Here is a 14050-nt window from a genome sequence, read left to right as displayed (position 1 = left end):
GTCCCTTAAGAAAATACAACACCAAAAGAGGTTTTAATCATTTGAGAGATGATAATGCAATAGCTTCTTAGAATTATGAAATAATCTAAAGATGCCAGTTGAACTGGTTATATAACTATGTGTCCGTTCTTTTTTGAAAAAATTGTTTTATCGAAATTCAAATACTTAGTTATTTAATAATACAGGATGCCTCACATAGTAAAAGTAATTATAAGCCATTTGTACTTTATATTCAACGGGGGACTGCACACATCACTCATTTAAAAATAATTTTAGAAGTTATACTTCTTTAGGCGCGTTATGAAAAAATGATGAGAGTGAAATTTTAGATGCGTGCGCATCACTGTAACACAAAAGTAACAGGGTGAAGTTGGTTCCTAAAGTTTTCTGACGTTTGCGACATTCGTTATTTTTATTTTTAGTTTCCTCGTCCATTATTAGGAGAGACAAAGGGTTCAAGCACGTACAGCCGTATTCGTTATTTAATAATTAATTGACAAAGGCATCGTTGCGTACGAACACAAACGTAGATTAGCACTAGGAATTAATAATTTTAAGGATTTTTGCTTTGTTAGGCCAAAGAACTATAACTTATAACCGTGCATACATAAGTACACACACACACTTTTTTTTAAACCCATATATAAGTAAATAAGAAGATAATAAAAGTGTTAATCCCACATGGAGATACTGCGGCCTATAGGTACATACAATACGTATCTTTGCAACGCTCCGGATATTGAGCGTCTTGTGCAGCAAAAAACAGCAGTTTAGTTGAAGAGGCCTTACCAAAGTAATGTTTTTATTGTTATGGTTAGGCTTTGTCACTCCACACTTATCTCTGTGCACCTTCTTATTTAGATTTCTTTGGTCAAATCACCTGAAACTTATGTGTATACTATAGAAATACACAAGTTTCTTTTAATTTTGTTTTGTTTCAATAAAACCAAGCGAGTAGCACTCTCAATGAGTGTAGTTTAGAGAAGTAACAATGGTCAATGACCCCACTCTCCACCGCCTAGCTAAACAACTAAATATTCTGCAAGCTATACATAATTAAGTTCAGGTGAAATTTCATGATATTCTTCATCGATTTCATGGGAAAATGGTAAAACCATGGGTATATATGCTTTTTACTTTATATATAAGTATATAGTTCTGAGAAAATGCTCAAATATCATAAATGTAAAAATGGAACAGTGACGGGTTACCTGACTAAAATAAGTTCATTGGTTTATTGTTTGTTTGTGTATGAAAACGAACCCTACACATCCATATCATGATATTAAAATTATGGACATTTACACAGAGTTCCTCCACAATATTCACACAAGGACCGGGAGACACGGGCACTGCTTACTGATTGTACTGCATGTTACAGCTGTGAAGATAGCTGTAATGATAAATAAATAAAACATCTTTAAATAAACTAATAATCACAAAAGAGCTGTAAAGTTATTTATTTAAAAATGATTTTTATTCCTTTCGGACAGATGGCCGTTGGGGCATTTAAGTCCTCGAATGGTGACCACGTACCGGAAGACACAGTGTTGGTGTCTTCCGGTACGTGGATTCCGTACGTCCCCAACAAGATGGACCGACGATCTTGGCAAGATCTCCGGAATACGTTGGATGAGGGCAGCACAGGACTGATCATCGTGTAGATCTTTGGGGCAGGCCTTTGTCCAGCAGTCAAACTCAAAGTTTTTATTTGCATAAGCATGTCATATTGTTGGTCGTCTTCCGGCTGATGATGATAATTTGTAAATGCCTCACCTAGTTTGTTGGCCGCTACGTAGAATGTACGGGCTGGGGAGCTAACCGTCTCCACTGGTTTCCACCCGAACCATCTTGGACATCTTCATTCTGAAAGTTGAAAAAAATATTCGTTATATGTAATATGTATTTCAGTCCAGGTATTTATTGGCCCCCAGGCACGGGAGCCCCGTATAATCGTAAGTAGAAGAAAGTACGTCGTAAGCAGAAATTAATAAAAATTTACCAATTTTTTATTATTTTAGAAATTACAATAGTCAAAAAAAGCAATTCTTTTCAAAATTAAAACTAAAAAAAAATCCTAAGAACATCGATGGGACATGTCAAACCATTCACTGTTGTCCATAGTGGCAGAAACTTTAGAAATACTATCATCAGCTATAAATAATTTAATAAATCAGTTTGCCGAAGAAAAGGCAAGGAGAGTTCATATTTCATTTGTATTGCTTGTAAAAAAAATTGAAAAAGTGACAGAACATAGATAATTAGGATGAATAAATATTTCTTTTAATTTCATGCAACTTATTTTTTTTTATTTTGTGAGAAATCTTTACCCTTCATAAGGGCCCCCAATCAAATTTTTACAAGAGGCCCTGCCAGGGCACGTTACACCATTGTCCAGGTGGTTATATCTTGTGGCGTGTGGTACGATGATTAATACTATAATTTGATGTTTTATCTCTAAAATAGATTATGTGGCTTTTCCATCATCCAAATAGTTATAAAAACGGAAAATCTGAGTGTGGCTTGTGACGTCAATAAGATAAGCGAAATATGGAGCTGTTCGACAGGACTGATATTCTCAATTGGAACAGCTGAAATATACATTTTATAGTATTATAATGATGTAAAGAGTGCAATGAAAATGAGTATAAAAGATTAATCCGTACCATATTTTGTGTACCTACTCAACTGGATTGAACTCTATCACAAAAGAGGTACATATTATATGAATAAGGCAACTCAAGACACAATCATTTAAAAAATTGACAAATTTCAAACTAACTTTGTTTTTTATTTTTAAAATAGTTCACAATCTTTTTTATACGCTTTATATTAGCTTCACCTGTATGTTTGTAACCGACTTCTTTGGGCGCGATTTTGACCCACTTTAAACGGCTAGATTTCGTTCAAACATTGTAGATTTATCGAGGACCGATGACATTACACAAATTTTACTAAAAAATGAAAAATAAATAATAGTTAAAAAAAACTAAAAAGCACGCTTTCTATAAAATTCAACTAAAAAATAGAAAATAAATTTAAATTGAAAATAGTGTAAAAAAATATATTTTATTGTAAAAAAAGCGTGGGGTGCTTTTTAAGATATTATTAAAATGATAATTCTTCTACACCCCACGCTTTTTTTTTACAATAAAATATATTTTTTTACACTATTTTCAATTTAAATTTATTCTCTATTTTTAGTTGAATTTTATATAAAGCGTGCTTTTTAGTTTTTTTTAACTATTATTTATAATAATGGATTATTTATTATACAACTGTTTACCTGTATGATAGTGATAGAGACAGTATCTGGCTTCACATCTTCGTACACTGCTTTTTCTTCTAAACTGATAAGGTGTTCGGACTGTGTCTCCATATTCCTGTAACACAGGAGTGCTAATAGTTTTAAGACAGTCATAAATATAGATGTTGTATCAATCAAAAATTGTGTGCTTAGTGGTTAACTTTGAGAAATAGGATCGAAGTTTCATTAAAGCAGTTTCTGTGATACCTAAGGGGTTCTTGAACACCGATCATAGAAATAAAAAAATTTAAAAAAAAACGTTTTCAGAATTTAAATGAACATGTTCAGACAGTTCAAATAATATCGTATCAACATTGGTAGCTATCAAGGCGGAAATTGAAATATTTATGTTAGAAATAAGATAATTAGTAATATAAAAAGAAAAATTTCTAAATAAGTAATAATTATATTTAGGGGTTTGTACAGGATTTTAAAGCGACTTAGATTGGGAGTACGTTATATTCTTTTGAGGCTAATGATAATCAGATAAAATCAAATACTACATGACATCCATTATATTGTTTTGTTGACACAAACAATATCATCTAAAATCAATATCTTATAAAACCCAAAAAAGATTCAACAATTGGCATCAAGCAATAACTGTTGAAAGGTAAACCGTTTGATTTTTGTCATTCCGGTGAGAGTAATATTAGATGGATAACTAAAATCGCTCCATGTATTGAAATGGGTGATAACCACAGTCAAAGATTCCGTTTCCTTGGTGCCTAAAAGACTGGAAACTAATAAAGTGTATAAAAACTTAAACTGGATAAATGATGTTCAAGTAGAATCGAAATCGTAACAATAAGAAACTTTCTGTGTCGTTTTTCCCCGGTACATAGGCCTGGAACACTGGTAAATAGGTACTTGATCATTTACTATTATATTAAAGAATAATTGGTGATCCATTTGGCAGTAGGGCTTGCCTGTCCACCTCAGGCACCTCATGGCCAAGATCTGACTTCGTCTTGAGTTATTGCTTTTCCATACAGATCACCTGTTATTGATTTTTTCTGTTTTCAAACATCATTTCCAAATTATAATCATATTAACATTGGTCGCACTTACTTTTTACTACCGGGATTAAATCTACCGCCCTCGCCTCGTATCCTGTTCATAGCATGTCTGTGTCTTGATTCGTGGAGGTATTTCTGTAAAGAAAATTTATCAATATTATTTTCCTATGTAGTCCTAATGTAGTCTATATTTGATCTACCAAGTAAAAACCTTTCAAATGTAAATTTGGTGAATTATAAGATATTTTTATTTAATTGTGAAGCAACCCATTCATACACTTTATATAATCTATAAAAGTTATTTATGCAGCTGTTGTGTAATTAGGGGTATTAAATCACGAATGTGATAATAGTATCACATGAGTTGTTTTTTTTTATGATAATAAGGGACGAGACGAGCAGGACGTTTAGCTGATGATAATTGATACGCCATGCCCATTACAATACAGTGCCGCTCAGGATTCTCAAAAAACCCAAAAATTCTGAGCGGCACTACAATTGCGCTTGTCACCTTGAGACATAAGATGTTAAGCCTCATTAGCCCAGTAATTTAACTAGCTTCGGCGCCCTTCAGACCGAAATACAGTAATGCTTACACATTACTGCTTTACGGCAGAAATAGGCGCCGTTGTGGTACCCATAATCTAGCCGGCTTCCTGTGCAAAGGAGCCTCCCACTGGTAAATGAGTGTTTTCATACCTAATTATCAACAGTTGAATAAAACTACACCCATAATTTGAATCCTGTATAAAAGATTCTGAAACAGTTAACTTATTGCTAACATTAATAAAGCCAGTTCTAGTATCCATAATATCATCCAAAGGAGTGTTGTAATAAAACGGGTGATGTAATGTTGTACTGAATTTCATTACAACACTCGTATGGATGATGTAATGGTTATTAGGACATTGGGTGTTTTAATGTTGGCAATAAGCTAACTGTTTTAGAATCTTTAAATAGAGATTTTTAAGCATGGGTAAATGCATAAATGCTTTTTAAATGGCATAAAAGGCATATATTTTCTCAAAATTGATTCCTTTAGAATTTTTTTTGATGTCATTTCTAACAACTACTATATACTACTACCGCTTCGGAAACAAATGGCGCTCTGAGAGAATAGAAGCGGCGCAAGAAACTCTTCCAGCATCCTTTTCTTTGTGCTCTTTTCAATAAAAATATACAATATTGTACAGTCATTTCTATCGCTATAAAGAAATCATAATCTAGTCCCAGGCTGTCCGATCATTTAGATATTCAGCAGTGGAGTAATAGGATTTAAGACAGAGCCATTTTTTTTATAAAACATTTAAATTTATTTATAGATAATGCCTGAACAGTGGCTGGGACTTTATTATAGAAGTTTACCCTTAAAGCTATTATGTATCTTATGAAGCCTACTAGAATTAGTTACAAGCAATCCCTTATTTCTAATGTTGTAATAATGAAAATCACTATTAACAGCGAAATGTGAAAGTAACATGTTAATTTTAAATATTCTTCCTCAGGCCGAGAACGACATGTCTAGGGAAGACAGGTTTTGAGAACTTAAAAGTGGAATGCCTTAAAATGATAGTAAATAAATAAATTGTAGATTATTGAAGGTGTCGTACGGGTCGCTCCTTGGGTATCCGGCCCTGCTCGTGCAGCTTGGCCCGCGCCGCTCTCCTCTTCAGTATCCGCTTGTACTGGCGCGCGTTCACGTACAGCAGCGGCTCCTCGTCGGCCCCCGCCCCCGCCGCCCCCGCGGGACACGCCCCCTCGCTGCTGTTACTGTTGTTGCCGTTCACCATCTATTACAATCAATTCGTCTTATTAAATGTTACACTATCTGATATTATTTAAGGGTGTCGTTTTTCTATATTACTTATAATATATATAAATTCTATTCTGGCTTCAGACCAACATTCTCCATCACATCCATGTGCTATGCCTGGCAGTAGAGAAATACAAAGAATTCAATATGCCTCTATACCTAGCCTTCATTGATTATAAAAAAGCTTTCGAATCTATCTCCCACAGCGCTATAGTTAAGGCACTTAAGTATCATGAAATCGACGACACATACATCAATATAATAATGAATATTTATAGTAAGTGCAGAAGTAAAATAAGGTTACACAGAAAAGGCCCACTGTTCGCAATTCAAAGAGGAACCGGACAAGGAGACCCACTTTCGCCAAAAATATTCATTGCGGTACTTAAGCTGATAATACACGATATAAACTGGAAAAGGGAAGGCATCAATATCGGAAATAAAAGGCTAACCCATTTAAGATTCGCAGACGACCTGGTTCTTCTAAGTAATACCGCTAGAGACCTACAAGACATGCTGACAGCACTACATCAGCACAGCGAGAAGGTCGGTATCGAAATAAATTTTGACAAGACAAAAATCATTACAAACCATACTAAACCTACTATCAGCATCAAAGGCGAAGTAATAGAGTATGTTGAAGAGTACATATATTTAGGCAAACTGGTTTCCTTCAGAGTGATTGACTCGGAGGAAATAGATACACGAATGGCACTGGCATGGAAACGATACTGGTCCCTGAAAAATCTTCTTAAATCTAAGCTACCTATTGTTCACAGACTCATGGACTCTATCATTCTACCAACACTAACCTATGGTAGCCAGACCTGGTCTTTAACAGAAGCTAACGCAAATAGACTGTCAGTATGCCACAGAGCGATGGAGAGAAGTCTCCTAGGGATAAAACTTAAAGACAGGATCAGAAATGAAGAAATTCGGAAACATCCCAAAGTTAGGGATGCTATACAACATATCAGAAGACTAAAATGGAAATGGGCCGGTCATGTAGCGAGACTTGAGGATGGGCGTTGGACAAAAGTGGTCACAGAGTGGAAAGCGCAAACTAGGTCGTCCGCTCAAACGCTGGTCAGATGACATACGCGAGACCGCAGGCAAATAGTGACTCGGATTGGCACAAGATAGGGATAAATGGCACAACCTGGAAGACGCCTTCACCCGCACGAGGGTTACTATGAAAGAAATCAAATAAATATTCCCTAAACTAATAAATACTAACAAAAATTACTTTATTTCATTATAATTACTAATCTAATAAACAAAATGTTACTTAGTTCATAGCAGCAAATAAAAAGGCTTTTTATTTTTATTTTATTTTATAAATATTACAGCATCTTATATTATTTTATGGTTTCGTTTTTCTATATATCTTATAATATATATAAATTACGTGACGCGTTGTTTGTCCGCGATGGACTCCTAAACTAATGTACGGATTTAAATGGGTATTACGTCTTCATGGAGTGCAGTTTAGAGTTTTTATTTTGATTTGGGACCCATAATTATTTTTATTTCCAATATTTGTTTTGTATAGACATTTTTCTGTGAGAGATTTATTGACGCACAGTTTGACAGTTCTGCAGTGAAACAATTTCATTATAATACAAGGGAGCATTTTTTACGAAATAATTCTTGATGATTTGAAATATTATTGGCATATTCCTATAAAACAGAATTTTTTTACTATCTACAGAACAACGTCTGTCGGGTCAGCTAGTATATATATATATATATATATATATATTATAATGAAAATGGTATTTGTTTAAGGCTCTTTCAAATCTAAACCACTGATAGTATCGACATGAAACTACCACCTTTCGATGCGAAATTTATCCTCGATGATTTATGGCTGGCTTATTTTTCGATTTCCAACGTTCCTTCATTAATTTATTTCCTTTTAAAATTCGCTCAGTGAAACGGGCGGAAACGGCTAGTCCAATATATGAAATGATTTTAGGATCACTTCGTGGTCCGTTTGTTCGAAGACTTTATATTTATGACAGTACCTGACGAGCTGAGCTGGACGTTCAGCTGATGGTAATCGATACGCCTTGCCCATTACAATGCAATGCTGACTCATAATCAAACAAAGTAAAAAAAATGTCAAAAAAATTAAAAAAAAAATCGTGTGGACCACCCTTAACATTTAGGGGATGAAAAATAGATGTTGGCCGATTCTCAGACCTACCCAATATGCTCACAAAATTTCATGAGAATCGGTCAAGCCGTTTCGGAGGAGTACGGGAACGAACATTGTGACACGAGAATTTTATATATACGAAGGTTACATAACCTGTAAGCATGTTTGTCCTTCTGTTTCAAAAATAAAAAATACAATCATGTGTGCTGTATACATACCATAACGATGTTGGGTTGGTTGACAATCTGCTGTGGGGTAACTGCGTTAGCTACTTGGACCAGGTTTCCGTTTAGATTTATAACTGAAAATAAAATAACATTTGCTTAGTTTTCAACAAACTTCATGATAAAATTTATGATGAAAAAATATACTATATTGTAATGTTGTGCTTTTTGTGTCATTGGGCATGCAATAAAAAGTGAGAGAGAATTACGCTTTCTCGTTGCCAGTAAATTTTATTTAAGTTTATTGTATTAGATATAATTGTATTTTAGCACACACGTCCGATCAGAGTACGATCCGAACCCCTTACGGCCGTTCCCAATATACTATCTACAGATAGAGATAAATTACTACCTTCTACTGTCAGTAATTAGCTCTCAATAATCTGAAGCTGTCCCAATATACCCGATAAGTCATTTTTATCGTCAGTTCACTGTTGCAATTTCCATACAAACTTCTATCAGCGAGAGAAGTTTGAATGGAAATTGCTTGTTTGTAAGCTATACGTCGTCCCATTGACAGAGAGCGTGTATCGGATAAGATTGTTTACCGTCGATAGTTTTATTGGGACAGAAAAGTCGATTTTTTATCTCAAGTAGGCCACAACCGGAGTTAGACTAAATATGGATAATGGCCGTTAGAATATCTTTTTTCTAAACATTAAAATATTTTCTTATAAAACTGTTCCTCCTGTTCCCTAAAAATTGATATACTGTAGCAAGACTACCACTTCATCATCTTCGAATTTCTGTCCTTTCAAATACCGATACCAAATAAATATTTCACACTTGGAAATAAAGAAATCCCTGGGGGCTTGGTTGATTATGGAGGATGCTCAAGTATTTCGAAGCCAAGAGAGCCATTGATCTTTCCAGCCGAATGAATTTTTTACACATGTCAGGGTTTGGAGGCTTTTCCAGGTTATTGACTGTAATTTTCAGGATCATAAAGTACTAGAAGACATTTCTATGTTTAATTGAGCGAAGAAATGTTCAGAATCTTGTTGTTACCGTTCTAAAGAAGCTCAAGAAATGTTCAGTTTCATCAAGTTATGCATCGGTAAATAATCTTATGCACCCAATGTGTAATATCTTCGTCACCCCAAGCGTCATGTAAAATGGTACAACCACCAGAAATCTTTGTTTGTTTGGCTTTTATTTTTGACCATTTGTTTGGACTCTCCATTATTGAGCGACCAATATTTCCTTTTTTTTTGTTACAAAAAGTTTCCACCTCATTCTCACTATATATTGACCGCCCCTCATATATTCAGAATGGGCACTTTGGTCATAAAATTTTATTGATTTTTTATAGCTTTGTTAATTGAAAAAGATAAGGCAGTATGGTTAAATTTGAATTAACAGATGTTTTTAAATAAACATAAGAAGTGTAAAGATACTATGGTATTTCCATGGAATATTGATGACATTGTTTTTTTATCATAAGTATGTTCAGTCATGGTAACTGATAATCCAGTTTTAATTTAACTTCACTCTCTCTGTGAATATTAGTAACTGGCACAGGTTACTTGTTTTTATTTAAATATTAACAATGGTTAAATAATACCTTACTGGTACTTACCAGTTGGTTGATGTATGACTTGTTGTTCTAGGTGTGTTTGTGCATTGTTGTTTGGCTGGTACAGGAACGTCTGGCCATCGGCAGTTTGAACTAACTGCATTGTTTGCAGATTTAGATTTCCACCTGAAATATAATATTATGATAATGATCAATGCGCTATAATGCAATTATATAAACTAAATTTGAAGAGCGTCTCCCACTTGTTATTTTAAATGTAGGTTAAGATTGATTTGTTAAAAGCGTAATACATGAAAAATCAATTAACCTTGAATGCTGGAAAGAGGCAAGACTTGTAACCCTTGTATCTGTTGATTGTTTGGAGCTGCCACCTGCAAGTTGTAAATATAGTATTAGCATACTTAATATTATAATTAAAATATGTTAAAATGGTACTTTAACATCATAGCAAAAGTTAGTTTTAGGCTGTCTTCTTCGCCAACTAATGTTTAAAACAATTTGATCAATGTTTACAGGACTTTTGTTGGCATATACTGTACATGTTAAAGTACCAGTTAAGCAAAAAATGTGTTGCACCACTTGACAATTTTTAGATAACATCATAACTTACTGTTAACCATAACCATCCAAACCTGTCCTGGCAAATTTTACAAATAAATATTCGATATTGACTTGATATTTCACTTTTTAACTTTAACTTTTAATAATAATAGTACATATATGATGATGCAACACAGTAAGTGGAACTGTTAACATTAAACTTGACTTAAACCTTTACAATGACGGCTAATATGAAGTAACCCAGCCTAATAAAACATAAATTATGAAACTTATACAAATACCTGGATTTGTTGATTTCCAATCTGAGTGTATGCATAAATGGAAAAATTTAAATTAAAATACAACTTAATTTTTACTAAATATAATATGAATGATTATAATCACATGTATTTCATCAATAGAACAGTTTTTTTTATCAAAACGATCATTAACAATTTAATTAATATCTGATATAGCTTTAAGAAGCAGCTTGTGTTATTATTATTATTATTATTATTAAAGAATCATTGACAGCAAAATTTAAAGAAATAAACATCTTGACCGTTGCCTGTCACTATTTTTTTGATAATGTTATGTACATACATAAAGACATAGACACAGAAGTGAATTTGTTAGAAATTGTCATAACCATAATGTTAATGGAGGGTCCGTAGCTACTACTGTACTATGTAAGTCGGTACTGGCTAGAAGCCGATCTAGTTCCTAGCCAACATATATGTTTGAAGCGTTTTAGCAAAAAGCAATCATATATTGTGAACTTATAATGTCAAATACCAGGAACGAACATAAACTTATAATGTCTACTATTACCAAATTAGTAAGTCTTGTGGGGCATTGTATATGGTTTTATAACAAGATCCCAGAAGATGTTTAAAACAAATGTATTACGAAATTGAAAAGAAGTGTTAAAAAAAGTTTGTATAGTAAAGGTTCCTATAACATAGAACACTTTCTTAATGATACCACAGATTGGGAATAGAGTGACTGCCTACAGGCTAATAAACAATACATGTACAATTTTACATTGATTTTATTTTTATAAAAAAAAAGCCCACTGAGATTGTTGCTCTGATTCTTCTCAAATCTTAGGTATACCTTTTGGAATGGGTAGTAAATTTTGACCTTCAATAAGTGATTTTATATCTTATTTCTTTTTCAATTCTTATAAAAAATACTAGCTGACCCGGCAAACATTGATTTTCCACATAAATTGTATTGATCTTGTGCTTGCTAGTTGATAAGAGATGGCGCTAGTTGTATTCATTAGTATCAATCACACTTCTTTTATATTTTGTATAATTCACACTATAGTTTTATAAATTATAGCCTATTTATTATTCTGGTGTGTAAGCTATATTATTGTAAAGTTTCATCAAAATCTATTCAGTAGATTTTGCGTTAAAGAAGTTCAAACATACATCTAGACATACAAACTTTCACATTTATAATATTAGTAGGATTTGAATTATAATATGAAAAATGTGTTACCCACATTGACGTAATATGTCATACACACGACATCGTCTAACTTTTATTGCTTGTAGCATGAGTTGTGACCAACTGTAGCCAACTCAACCCAGTATGCTAAGTGTTTGAAGTAATTACAAAGATTTGAGTGGTGTGTTATGTTTTACATATAAAAAAGTAATTTTCTACACTAAAGAGTAGTTTGGTACATTTTTTTGTAACCTCTTTTTAATTCTATTTATGTTTATTTTATTGCAAATTGTCTTTTTTTTATTCCTTAGGATCCAGCATTCAATATGTGTGGACTGTAGACTACAGAATCCTAAATTTACAGATAGATATTCTGAATTTAATTCAAAATCACTATACCAAGCAAGTATAGCAATCTATACTATAATACCAATACTATAGTTCCAACTTCTAACAAGTCTGAAATTAAGTAATTGTTCTATAAGCAAAAACCCACTATAAACAAAGAGAAATAAGTGGATAAGTGAATGCAGTTTCGTTGTTACTTCCAATATTTCTTCCATAAGTCTAGAATGGTTTAGTAATAACTCCAGTTGTTTTTAAATTTTGTTTGAGAACCCTTTTCTGAAGTGTTACTCTTTGGAACTGTGGTTTCGATATGTAGAAACAGGTAATGGGCCATCACAATAAATCCTAATTTTAAAAATAAGACCAAAGGATAAAACTTTTGTTATTTCCGCGAACTTGGATTCCTTATTTATAACATAATCAGTAGCTCCATAAGATTTTGTGACTAAATAGGTACCATACCAAAGTATGTAGTACTAATAAAACCTTTTTACTATTAATAAATCTGTATTATTTTACCTAATGGAACCAGCTCGGACTTAAAAGTATTAAGTGGGTCACAAAGGGGCAGTATAAAAATTATTGTGCCACGGCAGAATAATTTTTGAAAAACACTATAATAAATCATGAAGCAAGTAAGGGGATGAATACTTTATGAAAAAATATGACATGTTTAGTTATTAAAGTTATATACCTGTATAGTAGGAGCTGTAGAGGGTACATTGTGTAAAACAATTTGCTGACCATGGGCCATATGAGGGCCGTTATTAAGTTGTACCACTTGTAGTTGTTGCCCATTCAAAGTAACCATCTGGGAACCATCTGTTTGAAGCTGTGTGTGCTCCATAATTACTCACTGTAAGCAAATTTATTTTGTATATTAAATTAACTCCATATAATCTCATCAAATATAAGACATTTAGTACTATCATCACAGCAGTTCAGTAGTATGAGTATAATTAGCAGAGTTGATAATAATAGTAAAACCAAATCATTGGAAATACGGTGTAATGAAAATGATTTGAAATAACATTCATATTTAATTGAAACTATTCATGGATATTTCCAACTAAGAAAGTTTTTTAATTATAAAAACTATTCCACTTCGTCATAATTCATACATCAAAAATTCTTACACGCAACGTAGTCAAAATGGCTGCTTTTGATGTAATTCTCCATTTATAAATTACGTTTAATATTTTATAGAAATTTAATTTCAAATATTATAACCAGAGGCAGAAAGTGAATACTGCATTTCAATAAAATATTGTAAACTTACATTGGGTATTCCTCACTGGTTTTTCAATGATTGGTTGACAAAAGTTAGACCAATGGCCGAAGTCAATGATCACAAGAACGCAGTAGATTGGTTCGACACATTACCACTCCCAGGGAAGCGCGGCTATTCTCTACACCCCGCTATCCAATGCTGATTCTTGTAATTATACAATCGTCTATGGTTCGATAAGGGGGCGTGACTAATTAAAATGAAATGGCATGTAAAAGCCAAAAATTTCACATTTATCTTGAAAATCAGGTATTTATTATTTGAATAAAAATATGAATTCATAATTTTGCATAAAAAAAATCTGAGCAAGTCATAAAATTGCACATACACAATTATTTACATTCTCAGGTACTTT

General features: G+C 33.1%; 1 protein-coding gene across 3 annotated transcripts; it reads right to left on the bottom strand.

Annotated features, from left to right (window-relative positions):
- Positions 1-206: 206 nt before the first annotated feature.
- Positions 207-13846, bottom strand: LOC126978181 (nuclear transcription factor Y subunit alpha). 3 transcript variants are annotated; one of them, XM_050826950.1, is made up of 11 exons: positions 13687-13846; positions 13102-13263; positions 10904-10924; positions 10369-10432; positions 10104-10226; positions 8519-8601; positions 5937-6116; positions 4379-4461; positions 3287-3383; positions 1777-1866; positions 207-1393 (listed from the first exon to the last, which is right to left on the bottom strand). In XM_050826950.1, the coding sequence occupies exons 2-10, from the start codon at positions 13252-13254 to the stop codon at positions 1792-1794; spliced, it is 879 nt and encodes a 292-aa protein (XP_050682907.1). In that variant the 5' UTR covers positions 13255-13263; positions 13687-13846; the 3' UTR covers positions 207-1393; positions 1777-1791. The 3 variants fall into 3 exon arrangements, with proteins under 3 accessions (XP_050682907.1, XP_050682908.1, XP_050682909.1); XM_050826951.1 differs by lacking the exon at positions 13687-13846 and adding an exon at positions 13544-13674; XM_050826952.1 differs by lacking the exon at positions 10904-10924.
- Between the last annotated feature and the right edge of the window lie 204 nt (positions 13847-14050).

Source organism: Leptidea sinapis, chromosome 47 (assembly GCF_905404315.1).
Source record: "Leptidea sinapis chromosome 47, ilLepSina1.1, whole genome shotgun sequence".
Classification (NCBI taxonomy): domain Eukaryota; kingdom Metazoa; phylum Arthropoda; class Insecta; order Lepidoptera; family Pieridae; genus Leptidea; species Leptidea sinapis.
The sequence above is the reverse complement of the archived record's forward strand: the minus strand, read 5'-3'. Positions and strand labels throughout refer to the sequence as shown.